The sequence below is a fragment of the Pseudorca crassidens genome, chromosome 13 (assembly GCF_039906515.1).
Source record: "Pseudorca crassidens isolate mPseCra1 chromosome 13, mPseCra1.hap1, whole genome shotgun sequence".
NCBI classification, from domain to species: domain Eukaryota; kingdom Metazoa; phylum Chordata; class Mammalia; order Artiodactyla; family Delphinidae; genus Pseudorca; species Pseudorca crassidens.
Window position 1 is genome coordinate 74,135,243 of NC_090308.1, and position 16,633 is coordinate 74,151,875.

At 38.8% G+C, this 16,633-nt stretch overlaps 1 protein-coding gene across 5 annotated transcripts in view; it reads right to left on the reverse strand.

Moving 5' to 3' along the window:
* TTK (TTK protein kinase) overlaps window positions 1-15,933 on the reverse strand; it is a 42,077-nt gene extending 26,144 nt beyond the window's left edge. For 4 of the 5 annotated variants that reach the window (XM_067702717.1, XM_067702716.1, XM_067702715.1 and 1 more), the window contains exons 1-10: window positions 15,795-15,922; window positions 14,529-14,669; window positions 11,969-12,191; window positions 11,492-11,598; window positions 9,148-9,291; window positions 8,364-8,475; window positions 8,128-8,200; window positions 7,943-8,037; window positions 5,968-6,055; window positions 4,774-4,894 (exon numbers count right to left, since the gene is read on the reverse strand). In XM_067702717.1, the coding sequence (XP_067558818.1) occupies window positions 4,774-4,894; window positions 5,968-6,055; window positions 7,943-8,037; window positions 8,128-8,200; window positions 8,364-8,475; window positions 9,148-9,291; window positions 11,492-11,598; window positions 11,969-12,191; window positions 14,529-14,667 (1,102 nt within the window). In that variant the 5' untranslated portion in view covers window positions 14,668-14,669; window positions 15,795-15,922. Of the gene's footprint in view, window positions 1-4,773; window positions 4,895-5,967; window positions 6,056-7,942; window positions 8,038-8,127; window positions 8,201-8,363; window positions 8,476-9,147; window positions 9,292-11,491; window positions 11,599-11,968; window positions 12,192-14,528; window positions 14,670-15,794 lie in introns of all 5 variants that reach the window. The other variant, XM_067702718.1, reaches the window with a different exon arrangement.
* Between the last annotated feature and the right edge of the window lie 700 nt (window positions 15,934-16,633).

A 16,633-nucleotide genomic window follows, 5' to 3' on the forward strand; every position in this document is an offset into this window, starting at 1 on the left:
CACAAAAAAACTTTTAGTCTAGCTATAAAGCAAAACTCACTCTGTTTTGATATTTGATAAAGAATAGCTGTAAGACTCTAAGGCAATTATCATGTGAGGGTAAAATAATGAAAGTGGCTCTCTAAAATAAGGAGTGAACAAAAACGCCACCTATCATTCCTTCTATTCACCATTATGCTAGAGGTTATAAGTGCAATACAGCAAAGAAAAGAAAGTTAAAGGACTGGAAGGCAAAAAATGTTACATTATTTTCAAACAACATGAAAGAATTTATAGGAAAATATTAGAATTATTCAGTGACTTTAGCAATGTCACTGTAAATATGATAAATAGCTAAAAATCAGTTGTATTTTTACATATCAGCAACAAAGTAGAGGACAAGTATTTTTTTTAAAAAAGATCCCATTCATTATCATATCAAAAAAAAATCAGATCTTTAAGTACATCTCTAGCAAAAGATAAGCAAAATCTCTACACAGAAAAGTATTTCTTCAATAATCTTTTAAAGATTACTTAAATGAATGAAGGGATATGCCAGGTTAGTGGACTAGAAATTTCATCTGTTAAGATGTCAACCTGTCCCACTAGATCTCAATCAAAATCCCATTTAAAAAAAAAAAAAAATGGGGCTTCCCTGGTGGTGCAGTGGTTGAGAGTCCGCCTGCCGATGCAGGGGACACGGGTTCGTGCCCCGGTCCGGGAAGATCCCACATGCCGCGGAGCGGCTGGGCCCGTGAGCCATGGCCGCTGAGCCTGCGTGTCCGGAGCCTGTGCTCCGCAGCGGGAGAGGCCACAACAGTGAGAGGCCCGCGTACCGGAAAAAAAAAAAAAAAAGGAAATCTGACAGATTCTAATATTTATATGGAAATCCAAAAGGCTTAGAATAACTAAAATAGCTTTGACAAAGAACAAAGGTGGAATTTACACTGACAGATATGAAGACTTAACTGCAGTAATTATGTCAGTATTAGCACAAAGACACAAAGGACTATGGAACAGAGAAGAATTCAAGACCAGACATCAAACACAGACTCATCTAATTTATAACAAATCACTGAGGGGAAAAAGGGTCTTTTCAATAAATGCTTCTGGATCTACTGGATATCCACATGGGGAGAAAAGAATGAATCCAGACACTTGATCTTAGCTACACACAAATATTAAATTCAAGTAGAATATAACTCTAAATGTGAAACGTAAAATGATGTCTTCTGCAATATATGGAAAGGGCTTCTTCCCTGGTGGCTCAGTGGTTAGGAATCCGCCTAAAACCAACTAATAAAACCAACAATAAAAACCAACAGAAACTATCAAACTCTTAGAGGAAAACATAGGCAGAACACTCTATGACATAAATCACAGCAAGATCCTTTTTGACCCACCTCCTAGAGAAATGGAAATAAAAACAAAAGTAAACAAATGGGACCTAATGAAACTTAAAAGCTTTTGCGCAGCAAAGGAAACCATAAAGAAGACCAAAAGACAACCCTCAGAATGGGAGAAAATATTTGCAAATGAAGCAACTGACAAAGGATTAATCTCCAAAATTTATAAGCAGCTCATGCAGCTTAATAACAAAAGAACAAACAACCCAATCCAAAAATGGGCAGAAGACCTAAATAGACATTTCTCCAAAGAAGATATACAGAGTGCCAACAAACACATGAAAGAATGCTCAACATCACTAATCATTAGAGAAATGCAAATCAAAACTACAATGAGATATCATCTCACACCGGTCAGAATGGCCATCATCAAAAAATCTAGAAACAATAAATGCTGGAGAGGGTGTGGAGAAAAGGGAACCCTCTTACACTGTTGGTGGGAATGTAAATTGATACAGCCACTGTGGAGAACAGTATGGAGGTTCCTTAAAAAGCTACAAATAGAACTACCATATGACCCAGCAATCCCACTACTGGGCATATACCCTGAGAAAACCATAATTCAAAAAGAGTCATGTACCAAAATGTTCATTGCAGCTCTATTTACAATAGCCCAGAGATGGAAACAACCTAAGTGTCCATCATCGGATGAATGGATACAGAAGATGTGGCACATATATACAATGGAATATTACTCAGCCATAAAAAGAGATGAAATTGAGCTATTTGTAATGAGGTGGATAGACCTAGAGTCTGTCATACAGAGTTAAGTAAGTCAGAAAGAGAGAGACAAATACCGTATGCTAACACATATATATGGAATTTAAGAAAAAAAAAAAATGTCATGAAAAACCTAGGGGTGAAACAGGAATAAAGACACAGACTTACTAGAGAATGGACTTGAGGCTATGGGGAGGGGGAAGGGTAAACGGTGACAAAGCAATAAAGAGGCATGGACATGTATACACTACCAAACGTAAGGTAGATAGCTAGTGGGAAGCAGCCGCATAGCACAGGGAGATCAGCTCGGTGCTGTGTGACCACCTGGAGGGGTGGGATAGAGAGGGTGGGAGGGAGGGTGACGTAAGCGGGAAGAGATATGGGAACATATGTATATATATAACTGATTCATTTTGTTGTGAAGCTGAAACTAACATACCATTGTAAAGCAATTATGCTCCAATAAAGATGTTTAAAAAAAAAAAAAAAACCAACAATAAAAACTATTGGGAATGCAGGGGACATGGGTTCGAGCCCTGGTCCGGGAAGATCACACGTGCCACGGAGCAACTAAGCCCGTGTGCCTCAACTACTGAGCCTGTGCTCTAGAGCCCACGAGCCACAACTATGGAGCCCGTGCGCCACAATACTAAAGCCCGCACGCCTAGAGCCCAAACTCTGCAACAAGAGAAGCCACCGCAATGAGAAGCCCGCGCACTGCAACAGAGAGCAGCCCCCACTCGCCGCAACTAGAGAAAGCCCGCCCGCAGCAACGAAGACGCAACGCAGCCAAAAATAAATAAATAAATTTATAAAAAAATAAATTAAATAAAATATATGAAAATATCTTTATGATCTTGGAGGAGGAAAAGATTTGTTTAAAGTCACAGAATACACTCACCACAAAGGAAAAGACTGATAAATTAAAATGCATGATAATTAACAATTTCATCAAGTCTTCACCACATAATAGGAGAAGTTACTTGTAAAATATATACCCAACAAAGGAGCTGTATCTAGATCATATTAATGTCTCCTAACATCAATGCGAGAAAGAAAGGAAACCCAATGGAAAAACTGGGGAGGCTTGAACAAGTACTTCACAAGAGGATACCCATATGGCCGATGAACACAAAAAGGCCTTCAGCATCATTAGACATCAGGGAAATGCGCATTAAAACCACAGCGAGATATCACTCAGCAGAATCAGAATGTTTAACATTAAAAACCAACAATAAAAACTATTGGGAAGAATGTGGAGCAAGAGTAACATAAGTGCTGGTGAAACACAACACTTTGGAAAACCGTCCAGCACTATCGATGAGACGAATATATACAACGTCCTGTGACCCCACAGCCCCACTCGGAATACACTTGACGGAAATGTGTGTGAAAGAAATGAAAGCATTAAATTAGGTGCCAGGTCAGTACTATAAACAAGAATTTTTGGTAAAGATGATTTTTCAATCATATCCGTTTGTAATAGGTGCCATGAAAATACAGAATATGAGTTTCCCCCAATTACTAGCAAGAGGAATCTATAGTTGGCCCTCCATACCCGCAGGTTCCACAGGGCTGACTATACCACATCAATTTACAGAAGGGACTTGAGCAACCGCGGATTTGGGCAGCCGAGGGGGATCCTGGAAACAATGCCCTGCTGATCCGAAGGGGCGCTGATGTTCCCAATCAAAATAATGGCCGCCCAGTTTGCAGGGATGGAGGGCTTTCCTGTGACATGGGACTTTCCGGGCTAAAACCAGAAAAGTCCCAGTGTTCCTCTTCAGTCCAATCAAAAGAAAACATTACACCCAATCTGGCAAACTTTGTCTGGACAATGGTCATCCAATTCTTGATCCCATTCAAAAACCTCTGACAGTGCTCTGACATCTAAACAAATAAAAAATTTAAGCCCGACATTCTAAGTCTAACTAGTCTTATCTCCCACGTCTATACTACCTGTGTTACAGTTTTCAGCATAATTGACCATCTTTGTTCCTAGAATATTTTATTCTTTTGCTTATGTTACTCCCTCCATCTGAAATACTCTATCACTGCCATTTCTTCCTATTTAAATGCTAACAATGCTTCACGTTTCTTCTCCTCCACAAACTATTTCCTTATTTCCCCTAAACCGAATTAGTTCCTCAGATTTCTCCTTGCACTGAATCCTCATAGCATTTTATTGATGTGGTTCTCATGATACTCTATATTCTACCCAGCATTATATTTATCAGCAGATGTCCCACACTGCTTGGCAATCTCCTTGGGACCCTGTCTCATTCATGTATATATCCTTAGAACATGCACCACAGTACTCATATATTGGAAAAGCAAATGTTTGACAAAAGAGGAAAGGGAGAATTATCATAGAAATACAGCCTCTGCGTCCTTTCCAGAAAGTATTTATCAGGCCAACTGAGAACAGTAACTCCGTGCCACGGTATTTTCCCTCCAACCTTCCTTTAATGCACCTTTTAGGCAAATAAACTTTCTTTGCTATACAATTGAATACTTTTCATACAATTTATAAAATTTAACTGAAATACAAGATAAAGGGACACAGTCATAGATAGTCTTACATGGCAATTGTTAGGTGGCCGGTCAACTTTCACAAGTACAAAGTGATTCTCTTAATTAAAGAAGTAGTCTGTTTTGTCACTCTTACCTTCTAATTTTGTTAGAAGGCTTGATTCACTTTTATTCTTCAGGGTTACTGAATCAGTAATAAGTTCAGAACTCTTCTCATCTGACATCTGAGGTTCCTTGGAACGAATATTTTTAACAGACTACATAAAAAGAATAAGATTTGATTGGATTTTATATAAAGTCTCATCAACGGAAGTAGTACTAATCTGTCTTAGTGTTCAGTATACTAAAGTCTCGCCTATATGAAAAGACTGCTAGGAAGATTATCTATTATACTTGCACGTGGACTCACGTGCAAGGAAGATAACTTCTTGAATTACTGAGTAGAGCAACGGGAATGGCCACAACCATAAAACTGGCCAATTTACTTTCAATAGACATATTAATCAAATGGTAAAATTTAGTCACTTAAAACGAGAGGTTGGAAAATTTGAATCTAACATAAAACACACTTCATTATTTTGTTACTGTGATCATATTTTATCACCAAAAATAACAGCACTGGTCAAAATTAAGATTTGCATAAGTCTAAAACAGTATTATTCTAAATCCAGAAAATAAACTTTTGACACAACTATGCACTATTCTCTAAGATAGCTGTAAACTAGTTAAACTCATTATTTAAAAGCAAAGACCATGAAATAGAGAGACAAATTACAAGGAATCGAAAATCAAAAAGACCTACATTGTGATGCCAGGGGTTTAACTCAACTATAGTAACAATAGTATAACCCCTAAAAATCAGTGCACCAGGGATTAAAGCTGTTTCCTGTCTTTGAAGTTCACACATCTGCCATATCAGGACGCCAGGATTATCTAAGCCCTCACCTCTGCCCCATCACAAAGCCACTCCCTCATTTTTGTCTAAGATGCCCTGCCAGGTCATATGATTAAACACACCAAGAAACAAAAGCTGGGGGGTATGGCTCGCCCCGCTATTCCCAAATCCAGGCCAACTAACCTGCTAAAACACTATATAATAATTGCTAATTCAGAGTTACCCCAGAAGATCGCTGATCATTGCCCTACCACCTCAACTGAGGAGAAACAGTTTAGGACTTATGTGCCACTTCCCGTCAGTGGTCCAGCATATCTTGGGGCTTCAGGAGCACTGCTGGAGATACATAAATCATGGACTCCTTTCCCGGAAAAAGCTCCATGGACCCTGGGTCAGGAACCCTTGCTTCATGGAAAGATTTAAAAATGGACATACCGTTAAATGTCTCAAGTCACTGGAATCATTTCCACTTGATTTAGATCCAGAAACGACTGTATCTCGGCATTCTGATCCAGAGATCTGTCTGTTACCCATGAAACAAAACAATCGTAATGTTTAACCTGAAATCAATCATTTCAACGAATTATTTTTTCAATTTTAAAGTTGACTTTTTAACAATATGTACACCTTTTAATTGGAAAAATCACTTGGAAAGATTTTTTTAAATAAATGTATGAATGTATGTATGTATTTATTTTTGGCCGTGTTGGGTCTTCGTTGCTGCGTGCAGACTTTCTCTAGTTGCAGCGAGCGGGGGCTACCCTTCATTGTGGTGCGTGGGCTTCTCATTGCGGTGGCTTCTCTTTGTTGCAGAGCACGGGCTCTAGGCATGCAGTCTTCAGTAGTTGTGGCACACAGGCTCAGTAGCTGTGGCACACGGGCTTAGTTGCTCCGCGGCATGTGGGATCTTCCCGGACCAGGGCTCAAACCCGTGTCCCCTGCACTGGCGGGAGGATTCTTAACCACTGCGCCATCAGGGAAGTCCCCTGGAAAGATATTTTTAAAAATAACAAGATTCCAGTATAAACGTGACTAAAGTGCTGGGCAGTGATAAAAGTGAGAGAGATGAGTAGTAAGTAGGTGATTGCCTACCCTGTTATGTAATAAGTAACAGCTGGAGTCAAGGTATGAATGTGGGAAAGGACAAGGGAAAAGCAGTATGTAGATCAAACTACACTTCAGGTTGCAAATAGCTTAAGGATAAGAACTAGGGTGTAGGCCCTCCTGTGGGAGACTGCCTAGCTCACAATCTATCAAAACAAGCACCAAGAAAATGGCTGGCTTGTTTATTTTTTTGAGTGGGAGAAAATCTCCTAAGCTAGCACTTGAAATGGAGATGACAAGAAAATAGTCATAAGATTTTGGAGCTTAACCTTGACATCCAAAATGCTCTTTAATATCAATGTTCAGTCAAGCCCTAAGTATAATAAGAATTTAAGTATAGAAGACACCAGCTAAAAACAAACGGTTATATTTCTAAAGTTTACTTGTAAAATGATTTTCTAGCATCTAAGGAGCCTTTCCCATTAGAAATAATGTAATGAATAGTGGTTATAGTTAAAAATAGAGTAGAAAAATGAGGTCCCCTAGCTAAGCTGGAATACGAGATTCTCAGTTTTCAAGTTGAAGGAAGGAGAACACATTAGATGTAGTGAACAATACTTCATCTCTACCTACCCTGCCCCACTTCTTGAAGCCCTAGGCTCAGAAGCAAATGAGTGGGGACTTCCCTGGTGGGCCAGCGGTTAAGACTCCCTCCCAATGCAAGGGTTCAATCCCTGGTCAGGGAACTAAGATCCCACATACTGTAACTAAGCCTGCATGCCACAACTACTGAGCCCATGCACTGCCAACTAGGGAAGCCTGCATACCGCAATGAAGACCCAGCGCAGCCAAAATAAATAAATTAAAAAAAAAAAAAAGAAGAAGAAGGGCTATGCTGACTGTAAAGTGAGGTGCACATGTAAAAAAAGAAGGAGCAAGTGAGTGAATTAATCATCTCTCCCACTGATAGCTGCGCCTTTCCTTGAACTAGCTGCAAAAGAAATTGTTCCCAGACCTCCCTTCACCCCTATGGAGACTTCCATACCCACTAAAAAGAGTCTTACCAGAGAGGCTACCATAAGGGAGAAATGTTCAAACATCAGGAGTTTTTACCCCAGGGCTGTTTGCATAGTCTTTTTAAGCTTCGTGTTGCCTTAATCTTTTTTCCTCTGTGTTTCCTAATTCTTTAATAGTTCTTTTAATGAATATTTTAATGAGTGCAAAAGCAAAATAAAGTCATATCTCCCACTCATACTAAATAAAAATGTAATCATAATTACTTTCACATAGTAAAAGACTTTAAGATCATTCTGCCATCAATCTTCAAGTTTTGAAACCAAATTAAAAAATTAAAACTCAAACATACCTTTTAGTAAAAGGTGGTGCAACTGAAGCATCTGTCTTCTCATGGTAATCCGGGCTACTTAGAAGGTTAACTGGGACTCTTCCGAACGGGCATGACTAAAAATGTTTTGAAAGATTAAGTAACTAACTAGGAAATAAGTATAGACCTCACCACTACCATTTTAATCAGAGTTAAAAATAACTTACTCGTTTAGCTTTGTTTGTTTGTTTCAAAGGATTTCGATGGCCTATCTCTGCATCTTGAGGGGGTATGTTCTCCCTAAACAGAAAGAAAATAGTCCTGATTTTTAAAAGAATAATACTGACACATGCATTTTCATCAACTGTTAAACACTGTTATTATAACATGAAAATATATATGCAGATGTATAAATAATATAAATGTAGGACGAGCATTTAAAAAATGGATTCAGTTTCCTTACCCATACAAAAACCTGGCTTTAGTCTGTGCTCTGGAATCACAACTGATGTTCCTATTCGGTAAATGTCCAAGTGTACTGGGGAACGGTTCTTGCACATTTGATACTGTAGATGCTGTAAACATTTGAAATTGTAATTAAATTTATAAGGACATAAGAAATACACAAAAAAGTAATCTCATAAATAAGAATGTTTTAAAAGTCAATTCATAGTAAATATTTGTCCCCAAATAAGATATGCAGACATGAAGATGTTATGAAGATAATTCTCTACCTATACTTCAAAACTATTCCATAATTATATAACTGTTTTCTCAAGAGTAGGCACATTCCTTATTTCTAATAGCAAAAAGTCATTCTCTCGCCTAGATCAAGTTTTTGTTTGTTTGTTTTTAACTGAAGTATAGTTGATTTACAATGCTGTAATAGTTTCTGGTGTACAGCAAAGTAATTTATATATATATATTCTTTTTCATATTCCTTTCCATTATTGTTTATTACAGGATATTGAATACAGTTCCCTGTACTATACAGTGGGACCTTATTGTTTTAGATCAAGCTGTTTTTAATGTGTTACCAATTAGAGTTTGATTAGGGAAAACAAAATTCCAACAAGAAAGTAATGACTTTGTTACTTCTAAAAGTCTTACCTCCTTTACATCTAAAACGTAATCTTAGATTTTGATCATTCTAAATAAATGATATTTTTCTATAAAATATTATCCTGAATCCTTTTTTGCAGGACAAAACACCACAGAAAAGTATTAGCACACACTAACGTATTTACCTGATAAACTCTTCTTTTCTTCCTCTGAAAGCAGCTGCTTTTTTTGAAGGTTTAAATTCCGAATGGCAATTTCCAGCATTTCTAGGGGTACTGCTCCACATTCCACAGCTTTATGAAGAAGTTGCTTACTTTTTTTGAAATTACCTAACAAAGTAAAAAATAATCGTCATTTTAATGCAGCAACCTTTACTCCCCAGAGGCGTATTCATCAGGACCTAGGAAAAAAATTGAAAAGTCTTAGGCAAAAATGTTTACTGCAAGGCTCACGCACGTTATTCATAAAAAAATAAGCAATTTCTCACTTCTGATAACAAGTCATGTCAAACAGTTTACTTGTGTAAGATGTAACTGATGTGATTATGTATTGGTTTATTGCCACGGTCCATTTTCACAAGTAAAAGAAATGTTAGCAAAGCAGTTACAAAATGGGGGCAGCAAAGGTCAACTCAAACAGAAACCTGAGAGAATTTAGTAAAAGGGAAAACTAAGCCTTAGATGTTGCAACAGTCTCAAGAGCATCAATCTGTTACAACACAGCATAATAATTATCATTTATAATAACATTTAGTCATTAAGGTTGACACCTTTTGCTAAAGGGAATTCCCATCAAAAGGATTCATGTGAAAAAATGTAACAATAAAGATTAATCTTCAGCTACCAGACTTAGCTACACCACCCCCAAAATGCAAAATAACTGAGAAACTACCAAAATCACCTTTTGACTACAGATAAATTACCAAACAAATTTTCTTTCAACTGCAAACTTACCCAATACATTTAGTTTAGAATTTCATTTATAAATATTAAATGTATACTTCATGTATGTTATGAAATGTGTTAGCATTTTTGGGAGCCACTAGGCTATGCTATGCACTTGGCACTTGGGTGTAAAAATGGTTAAGAGTCAGCCTCTAGTTTCTCACAGTTTACAAATTTTAAGAACATAAACATATTTGATAGAGACTAAGACTACATTTATTCAGAGTACTGAGATTTCATATATTGAGCATTTCAGGATAGCAAAAGAAGAAAGAAAGGCTTGGACAGGAACTAGTAATTAGGGAGCTTACTAAGGTCATAGACCCCTTTGAGAATCTGATAAAAACTATGGAATGTCCTCCACTCCTACAAAAATACACATACACACCAAAAGCACATAGGACTTTGGGGATTTTGCATTTTTCCTGAAACCCTGTTCATCAACCTTGTTCAAAATAATCACAATTTGGACCTTGAGGTTACTACTACATCCCAGTGGTACCAATGAGGTTTATTTCTTATTTACAGATAATATAATTTGAGATTTTCAAAATTTGTATTCTAAAGATATAAGTTTATAGCTGGTGTGGATAGGCCATAACACCTCAAAAATTTTAAAAAGTAGAATGAAGGAGAGATAGATGATCTTAAAGGCCTGGCCATACTCTAACGAGCAGTGAGTCAGTTCTCCTAGGCAGGAAAGGGATGATTTTTTTTTTTTTTTTTAAGTCACCTGATAGTGCACAGGATAGACCAGAGAAGATGATTCAGATAACTAGGACTCAGAAATCATCTGCATAAGTAGAAGTTCAGGATTTGAGTTTATACAGTGCTTTTCTCCAACCTCGGTCTTGGCGAACACTCTCTAAGGAGTTAGCCCTGCTTTGGACACGACTACAAGGATTCCGGCTGAGCCAAAAAGAAAAAATGGTAATGATATGTGTATTACTGGTGGGAAATGGGATCAGGGTTGGAGCAGCAACAAGGCAAATGGAAAAACAGGAAAACATGGCCTGAGGGCCAGCAGGATAGATCCAAAGGCCCCAGAAAATGAAAGGAGTAAAGGCTAATGGCCAGGCTAAAAGTGTCTGAGGAAGAGACTGCCCTTGTTCTATCTAAAATGTCCAGACTAGGGAGAACCAAGTGAGCAAGAAATAAAAGCTTCTACAGCAGTTTACTTTTTTTTAATTGAACTACCAATTAATGCTACAATTATATTCTGATATATATTTTGGTGCTATGACACCATCGCACAAGATAAACTTATCTAAGCTCTGGTTTAAATATCTTATATCCTCATCCCAGAAATACTCAGTAAAGAAGCCACTTTCCTTTAGATGTTTCCTGAATCTAATAGCACACACGTGATGTTCATGCTTGTCTTCCTGGGTTACTCCTCACAAGTGGAAGGGCCAGTATGACAAATATTCTCCACATGTACACTTAGGTAGCATTCTTCCCCCATATTCTCACCTGACGTTTTGCCTCATACTTCTATTTCATACACATGATTTAATATTCGAATGTACGTTACAGTAGGAAGTTATCTTCTACTTAAAATTCGGACTTGACATTTTCAGATTACCTTGTGATAGTTCAAATTGTGCAAAAGATATATGCACGAAAGCAAATTTCTTGCAGTTTGCTCTGGCCATCTGAAAGTAGTCGCGTGCGTCATCTGGCTCTTGAATACTGAAATAAAGATTTCAGAGTCAAGCTTTAAGAAAAAAGACACATTTGCCTAAGTTTGATAACTCCTCATTCTATTTTCCAGAAGACACAGGATATTGTTCTTTTTTCTGTATGTAAAATTAAATAAGTTAATTTTTACAATCTTTTTAGGCAGAGTCTAGAGTATGTAACTTTGTGGAAATATGTACATAGTAAAGATAAAGAAGGTTTACATTACTCACTTGTTAATTATAAACAAAAGGATTTCGTCAAAAAATATTAAATTTCTTACAAGTAATTCTGACAACATGTTTTCATTTTACCTTTTGGTGATGTAGTTACGTGTTATGTAATGTAGTTAGCTAAATGCAGTTAAAATGGTAATACTTACGCTTTTAATTCAGCAAATCTCACTTGAATTCTAGCAAAACTCTCATTTTGGCCATATTTATCTGGAGGAAGTGCTTCAATTGCTTGACTGTAACGACCAATCAATTTATTTAAAAGGGCATCATTTAAAGGGACACTGTTTTTCTCTAGTTTGAGCAACAAGTTCAACCAGTCCTCTGGGTTGTTTGCCATCATCATAATTTGGTTAACAGTTCCCGAGTTATCTGAACAGGGGACAAAATATACCACAACAGAGGAAAGACATAAAACAAATGCCAAATTGCACTTTTCTTTCAAATTACAGTTAATCACTGATACTCTCAGTATGAACATACACAAACTCCCTAAAATACTTTTTTAAAACTTTAACAACTCATGTAAATATAAGCAAGCTTATTTACTGTATATATATTTTTATGATGGTATACTGTACTACAAAAAGCTATATATTTTGAAGGAAAAAAAAACTTGGAAATAAATGTTTATGAGGAGCTTTAGAAAACCATATGCAGTCTAAGAATATTGTATGCTGCAGCAGCATAATTCTACCTTAGCGTCCTAACGATGCAAAGAAAACCTGAGCCTCTCTCACCACCACCAGTACCAACTTTCTTGGAAAATTCTTCATGCTTATTCATTAAAAATTTAGAAACTTACTGCCCTAGTCCTAACATAACCTTTACAACCTTATTGATCCAACATTATATCCATATTCCTCAAACTTAGTTTTAAACCGATCAAACAAAACCAATTTACAAAAGATAAGCAACTAGTATGGTCATTTTCCTCTCCCTCCAATTTACCCACATTTCTCCAAAATTTTCATGTTGTTAATCTATTTTTAACCTTCTTTAGTGTTACTAGTTGTCCTGTTCAGGATATTTTAGTCATTATTAAACATTATTAAATTTAGATTTCTCAGAGAAACTATCGTTCCTTCTATTAGTTTCAGTTACCTTCAACAAGGGTTAAATATTTGCTTTTACAAACAAAATTACTGTTTCTGCTTTTTACTAAAAAAAAAAACAAAAACCAAAAAAACAGATTCATAACTTTGTTTTTACCCTTAAATTTAATCTGGTCTGATCTTAACTTCATTTTCAGTTTTACCTCCCATCGCCTTCCTAACAAGTTAGCCTTCAAGGTGTCTAAAAAAAGGTCTTTGAAGATGTATTTTTCATACCCCATTCTCCCTCTGTTAAAACCTTAAAGCATCCTGTCTTATTGTGTTAGTATTCATTCGATGTCAAACAGATGTTACAATGCAGCATAGTAGATACTAAATTCTTCTCATCTAGAAACCACGGTTTTAATCTTCCTCAGTATCATGTCTTACATCCCAATTATCAATATATGGTAAGTATTCACAGTTTTGAGCAACTAAAGATTTTAAATAAGGACTTATCTACCTTGGCGTACAAGCTTTGTTACCACTGTTTAAATACACAAAGTGTGGTGATAGAATATCACCATATTAAGAATTTGCTTAACACCAAAATGATCAGTTTCTAAGTGGTTTCAAGTGAATATGACCTGCCATCATGACTAGTTATAGGTTCTTCCATTTGCTTTCAATCCCTCGTCCACTTAATGGTTAGTACAGATACAACAAACTTATCCAAAGGTCACTTTTCAAAAATCTCAACAATCTAAAATATAGTAAAGAATTCGGCTTCTGAGCTAATACTTTTCATAAAACTAGGGCATTAAACTTTGGGCACTTTCACTCATTCATCATTCAATAAACATTTAAGTACCTACTACTTGCTAGGCACCATTCTTAGTTCTGCAGACACAACACAACAGATAAAAGCCACACCCTCAGAGAGCTCACTTTCTAGTGGAGGAGAGAGACAATAAACACATGAGTAAATGAGATATAAAGTGATTAGTGCTATAGAGAAAAATAATACAGGGAAAGGAAACAGGGGACACACACCCAACCCCACAGGTTGCTATTTTAAATAGGTGGGTTAGGGAAGGCCTCGATGAAATGACATTTGAACAAAGACTTGAAGGAGGTAAGAGTGGGCAGGTAGCTGGGGAGCGGTGTTCCAGGCAGAGAGCAAGGACGAAGGCACTGGGATAGGAGCTGGTCCAGCACACAGGAGGCATAGCAAGGAAGCTGCTGTGAGCAAGGGAGAATAGGAAAGGCCAGGAGAGTAAGAGGAAGATTCTTCAAATCAAATACTGAGTGTTTAACCTTAAACCTGTACATCCTTTTATTGAGATTGGTGAGGTTTTCTCAGTTTGCAGCAAAAAAAGGAATGAAAAAAAATGGCATACCTATTGATAGCAGGCATATCAGCAGAAATGAGAGCTGCCAATAATGGAAGAGTTATGAAAATTACCTCTGCGCACACTGTAATATGTGATGTTAAGTGTCCTTTCTTAAGAAAGTGGAAAATTGTGGGAATATTTCCACACAAAAGGGTTAAAACATAAAATGTTTGTGCTCTAACTGGTGAGCATCAATTACCGAGAAAAGTACACCATGTGAACACCCAGTGGTTAACATTTCCTTCCTTTACCACAGAGGTATTCAAAACAAGGGAACTCACCTGTAGTATCAGCAGAGGCTTTATTCAAGCTTAGCTCATCAGTAAGGTCTTCGTTTTTAAATTTATTTTTAATATCTCTCACTTTGTTCATTATGGAATCAATTGTCAATTCTCTGCCACTTAAATCCTCAGCCTCCATTTCTAAGGAAAAAAAAAATCGAACTATTCAGAATTCCTATTTTTACTAGCATTAAAGAAAAAAATGTTGCAACTAGCCTTTTAGAACCCAGGAGACTAAAGCATTATAAATATGAATATCTCAACACAGATATTATCAGGGTAGTATTTATGAAGCTATGTGCACAAAAACAACAGCATGTCTTTGTAATCTGCCCAGCAAGGATTCCAACACGTAAGTCCACCTCTTCTTTCCACCAGAACGTCAATGAAGCCATTGCACAACACAGAAGTTGCTGCCCCCTTTCAAACTTTCCATTTTTCTTCTCTGCCTTCCTTTCACTCTTTTTCCAGAATTATTTTCTCTGGGCCATCTGCAAATTCAGTCGTTTAAAAAAATGTGATGGTATGTTTGCTTGGATTCTGGTAGTGACATATAGGCATAAAAAAACCCTTTTGGTAGTGAGAATAACCATTCATTTATTCATCTGCTTTATGTCAGTAAACCTGCACATTGCAAGTGCTTTCAAAGCATGATACATACAACATCACTGCCCTTTATTGATAAATGGGGTATCAGCAGCTTGTTCTTGTGCATATCTGGCAGAAACATGATGTGCTACCTTAATCATTCTAATACCAAGAATCTACTGTATTAGTACAGTACTGAGCACTTGCTCATCTGCATGGTGTTGATGTTTAGTCCGCAAAGGGTCCGCAGTCTTTCTTCCTGTCAATCTCATCTTTGTGATTCTCAAACCCATCAATCCAGTAACCCAGGGCCACTGATATCAATGGCGCCCCAACCTCGAGCGTAACAATGAAAAAGGGGGATAAAGCGGGCAGCTAGGTATCACCCCTTGAAGCCAGGTTCCAAAGGTAACTGTCAGAATCACGGCCACCATCTCCTCTCCCTGTTCTAAAACACCAGACAAGAGAGGGAGTCTCCCCAGATGCCCTGCCAGGCCCTCTCTCCAGCCAAGTCCACATCTACCTCTCGTTTCCCGGCTTCTCAACAAAAAAAATCTCCGGCACTACCGGGAGGATTGGAGGGGCAGAGAGCCCGCCCCTCCCCCTCCAGCCCGTTGAGCCGCACCCTACGTCTTCTGCCAGGCTGTGAGCCCTCCCCGCCTCGCCCCCACCGCTCACCGGCCCGCGCGGCGCGGCTAAAGAGCCCACACACCGGCCGCCGCCGTCCCTCCGTGCGCCGGCAAGGTCGGACTCTCCGCCGGAAAGCTGAGTTGAGAACAAAAGATGGAATCCCAGCCCCGCTCCGCAAACACGTTTGAATTTCCCCGCCGCGGCCGCCGCGGCCGCCTATTGGCCAGTGCTAGCTACGTGAACACGTCTGCCGTGATTGGTTCGTGTGCCCTGGCACCGCCCCTTCTACTGCGGCCCACGAGCCCAGCCCCGCGGGGTCTTCCGGTCTGACTCTGACCCCTCGGCGCCGGGAGTCAAAGGGATGCTGGCCGTCGGGGGGTGTCCCCGGGGCGCCGGTAGACTGGCTTTCCTGCACCTTCCCGTTTAACCAGGCCATAGTTTTGCCCGAGAGGTAGCCACTCCCGGGCAGAGTGACCCGGTGAAAGGAAAATAGGAGTGCGGACGCTGCTCCCAGCATCAGGACCTAAAAGGGGCCGTGTTAGTCGGCCCTTGCCCGCCACCGCCCCCTCACTCCTCGGTTCTTCAGGCTCCTCACTGCCCGACTTAGGGAGGATGCGGCCAGGAAGAATCGTTCACAGCGCCAACTCAAGAATCTCAGTGCTTTTTGTCCTTGAGCTTCCACTAGCCTTAGTTCTTCCACTATACTTAAATGACTGTATGCCTCGTCTTCAAGCCAAGGCCCTCCCGTTTGTCAGAATTCTGCGCAAAACTCACATGCCCATCACTGTTGCTATTTCTGAACTCGCCTTGTTAGCCCCCCTCCCTCCGGGCCTGTCCCACTTTAGAGGTCAAGTGCCCTCGGGGGAAGGGCACCTCCCTGGTAATTA